The sequence below is a fragment of the Poecilia latipinna genome, unplaced genomic scaffold (genome assembly GCF_001443285.1).
Source record: "Poecilia latipinna isolate Pla-1442-1.1 unplaced genomic scaffold, P_latipinna-1.0 Scaffold1250, whole genome shotgun sequence".
Lineage (NCBI taxonomy): Eukaryota > Metazoa > Chordata > Actinopteri > Cyprinodontiformes > Poeciliidae > Poecilia > Poecilia latipinna.
The window spans coordinates 20,319-24,227 of NW_015113866.1; the positions used below are offsets into that span (position 1 = coordinate 20,319).

Genomic DNA, 3,909 nt, shown 5'->3' on the forward strand with positions numbered 1-3,909 from the left:
TAGTCAACAATTGCAAAAACCACAACGATTGCATTTTGTAAAGTGCCTTCATTAAACTCATCATAACATTTAATAAAAATGAATGCAAACCAATTTTATCCAGGTGGATAAAAAGCCTGTTTGAAAGGTTTATTGTTTTTGAACCAGAGGGAATATTTTGGAGTCATTTTACAACAGCAGAAATGTTGATCAGTATTTAAATGGATTTAAAGGAAAGCCTTTTTTAAATATGAATAAAAAAGTGTGGTTGAGAAAAACAGACATTTTAACGTCTCGCGTTGTCTCCACTTGTCTCCAGGACCGATGGAACCGGGTCAGCCGATACCAGGACGGTTGCTGTCCGCTCCGCCCTCTGCCGGACCGCCACCAGGGGGCATGCCGCCCATGATGCCCCCACGTCACCCTGGAGCCCCCAATGGCATGTGTGAGTATAACAATTAACTTCAACTAACGGCTATGTTATAGAGAGTTGTAGTTCTTCTGAGATTGGTGGGTTGCCAGTTTGAACTCCTGCCTCAGCTGCTGCTCCTTGGACAGACGCTTCACCCACTGTACCTGCTGATGTGGTCAGAGCCCCGTGGCGTAGATTGAATAGCGGCTGTGGCTTCAGGGTAGCTTTTCCCCTGTCATTGTGTAAATGAATGACAGAATGATTGACTCCTAAGAGCTTCACACGACATCGGTCTTCATGAAAAGCTTTACAAATGCAGGTTATTAATCTTAAAGATTCTGGCCATGGAAATATATTTTAACTTGGTTTTTGTGTGTTTAAATGTTTTAAGAATTTGAGTTATTTATTTTGTTTCTCATGCATTTCTTTATAGAAGTAATAATTGATCCTGCCATTTATGGATAAAGTTTATGCAGCAACTGGAGCTGACAGTATGATGACAAGATGATAACAAAGGAAGCTAATAAAGAGAAAGCACAATTAGTAGCAATGGCTTTTTGTGGAGCTTTTACTGCGTCTGTAGAGAAACCCATTTGGATCTGTAGGAGTGGTGGGATTTTGATGTGATGCACTTATTGACAGACTTCTTTCAGAAGTTTACAGTTATAATTTTCAGCCATTGTTTACGTCCATATTTACGGCTGCTGGCTTCTTCTGGTACAGAATTATAACACATGTTTTAAACCAATGACATAAGAGTCAGATTAAATAAATATGGCAGGACTGTCCAGGCTGCAGAAACTCTGAAAACAGACAAGTATCTGATTTAGTTCCACATATGGAAGCGGCACAGATTGAACTTTTTGGGGGGTAAAAAGATGGAAATTACATAACCTCTTTTTCTGTTGGATTTTAAAAACAATTACTGTATATTTCTACTTCAGTTAAAGTCAAATATTTCCTTTGATAGTGCAGCAATTTTGAAAATTTGCTCTTATGAGTCCATCTGCCCTGTAAGGTTTTCTAAAACTAGCATGCTTCTCTCTGCAGATCCTGGCCCTCCACCTGCACAACCAGAGGCAATGCCTCCAGCTCCTGTGGCTCCTCCAGCGCCCCCAAGTGGCCGGGTGTCTGACAATTAAGACGTACAAACAGAAAAAGCACACGTGCATAAAGCTAAAACTCTGTCTCTGACCTTTGCTTGTTGCTACGTTTTTCTCCTTCACATTCAAGCAACCATAAACTTTACTCCCCCTGACACACAGACCCACACTCTGGGATCCAAATTCACAAACACACATGCAGACTTCCTCTCAGGGCACAGCGGCGAGGTTCATCTAGTAATAAACACTGTTTTACACTCTGTCGAGTAACAGCGAGGCTGAAGACAACAATCCTGTGTATAGAAAACCAAACAAGGAGACAGAAAATATTTTTGAAGAATCCTCCTTTCTCAGCTTCGTATTTTGTTCAAATGACACTGTAACGCTTTCCAGAGTAACAAAAACAACCCCAGGCTCTCCTGTTCCCCGTTTCCCTAAGCGATAAACCCCTAGAGGAGGCTTGTTGGGCCAGACAGCCAGTCTGTGTGCTGAGTAGCCTGAGCTGTGACATGTGAGTGGATCCAGCCTGCCCTCACTCCTGCTGAGTATCTACCTCTCGCTCTTCTTTTAAATGATACACTGTAGTTCTGTGTGTGTGTGCGCGCGCCTGGAAGACAGACGGAGGCTTGAGTTTGGTCTGTGTAGTCAGCTGAAGTTACAGAAATTTACAATAGAGACAAAAAGTTACGATTTACCTTCAGACGAAAAACCTTCTAGGTCAAATGTTGCTGGAAAGACTGTTATGTTTCTGATGAGGTTCTCCCAAACAAAGCTGGTAGGTGGAATACGTTTAGTCCTTAGTAGCTTTTTGTTGCAGATTAAAGAAAATATCAGAAAATTATGCAGGAATCTTTTAAATGTGTCACGTTGTAGCTGCTTTGATCAGATTCTACAAACAAGACGGCAGCATTCTTCTTTTTAAGTTAAACTAAACACCTGCCTTGCTCTGGTCTTCTGTAATATATTTGATGCTGTTAGGAAGCTACTTCCAGGTGCAGGCTGACCTCATTTAGCTTCAAATACAATAGCAACAGCAACAAAATACGAATAAATAAAGCTTAGAAAACCAAAGCTGAAGTATTTCTTAATTTTCTTCTGCTTACATGTAGAATTTTGTTACAGATCTGATCGGGCCGCCAAAGGATTCACAGACTGTAAACATCCGTCCTTCTGTCTCGGCTCCCAGAGCGCGAAAACGCACAGAGAAATGTAAGCTAAGCTCAGGCAAACACTGGAGGCTGCATGCACACACCCACATCTTGGTTCAAACCTGGCACTGACCCTCACACACACACACACACACACACACATCCTCTGCTGACCTTCACACAGTGAGAGACGCTGCGTTTCTGCTCAAACGAGACTGAGCTCTTCCTTGGCACCATGGGTTTTCTGGTCGCTCTTTCGGTGCTGATTCTGTAGCTATTCGACCCTCCTCTTCATCTTCCTCTGCTCCGTTTTCTCACGCCTAGCACTGCCTACCTCGCTAACAACCTCCTCCTCTTCTGTTTCTCACTTTCCACAAGTCGCCGTAAAACTCTGCAATATTCTTCTGCAATCTTCTCCAATCTGTGGTCAAAACAAAGAAAAACAAATGATGTGTTAATCCTTGAAATTTCTGTTGTTTGGTTGAAAAGAATATTGTCAAAATGTGACGTTAAAGTTCAGCTTCACTTCACCAATAGCCAAAACTATAAACAAACGTTTCTGTTTGGAGTTGCTCCTAACGACCGTCGCTGTTGTTTTGCCCTGACCATTGTCTCGGTTGTCGGTATTTAAACCTGTAGATGTAAAATTTGATCTGTTTTGCATATAACTGCTTCCTGTGTATAACTTCTTTAATATAAAATAAGTCACATGTTCACACAAGTTGCTACTAAACCCAAAAACGGTACCTTAACTTCAAACTGTTCCTATTTCCTTTTAGCGCTGTCGGTGTCTCTGCTACCTCTTCCTCTTTCATCTGCTAGCTACCTCTTCTAGAAATCTTCCTCTTGCTCTCTGCTACCTCTCACACCCTTTAGCTACCTCTTGTTAGCCTTTCCTTTCCTTTTTTAGTCTTTGTTTTTGAGTGCTGCCCACATGACTGCTGTCACCGCTGCCCTCTTCTCCCAGGCTGCAGGAAGAAGAAAACGCAAACATTCGTTCATCGCGCTCTCATTCACCGTGCCCTCTTTGTTTTCCTTTTTCCTGTGTTAACATCTGACTAGGTGTGTGATTTATTTTTGCTTAAACATGACATGATTCCCTTCTTACATATATTATCTTTTATGGATGCTTTTTTTTGTGTTAATGGTAATGTATTTTTAAGGAGAAGTTTTGTGTAGATGGAAGTTTTCTCTGTAGCATTTGTTTTGTTTTTCTTTTTATTTTGTATGGGGTCTGTTGGTACTTGGACCTAGACACTGTCAAATA

At 41.5% G+C, this 3,909-nt stretch overlaps 1 protein-coding gene across 1 annotated transcript in view; it reads left to right on the forward strand.

The window, feature by feature from the left end:
- LOC106960978 (SWI/SNF complex subunit SMARCC1) overlaps window positions 1–2,162 on the forward strand; it is a gene marked incomplete at its 5' end in the record, with an annotated part of 21,463 nt that extends 19,301 nt beyond the window's left edge. The window contains 2 exons of the mRNA XM_015054400.1: window positions 299–424; window positions 1,442–2,162. Coding sequence (XP_014909886.1) covers window positions 299–424; window positions 1,442–1,533 — 218 coding nt within the window. The remainder of the gene's footprint in view (window positions 1–298; window positions 425–1,441) is intronic.
- Between the last annotated feature and the right edge of the window lie 1,747 nt (window positions 2,163–3,909).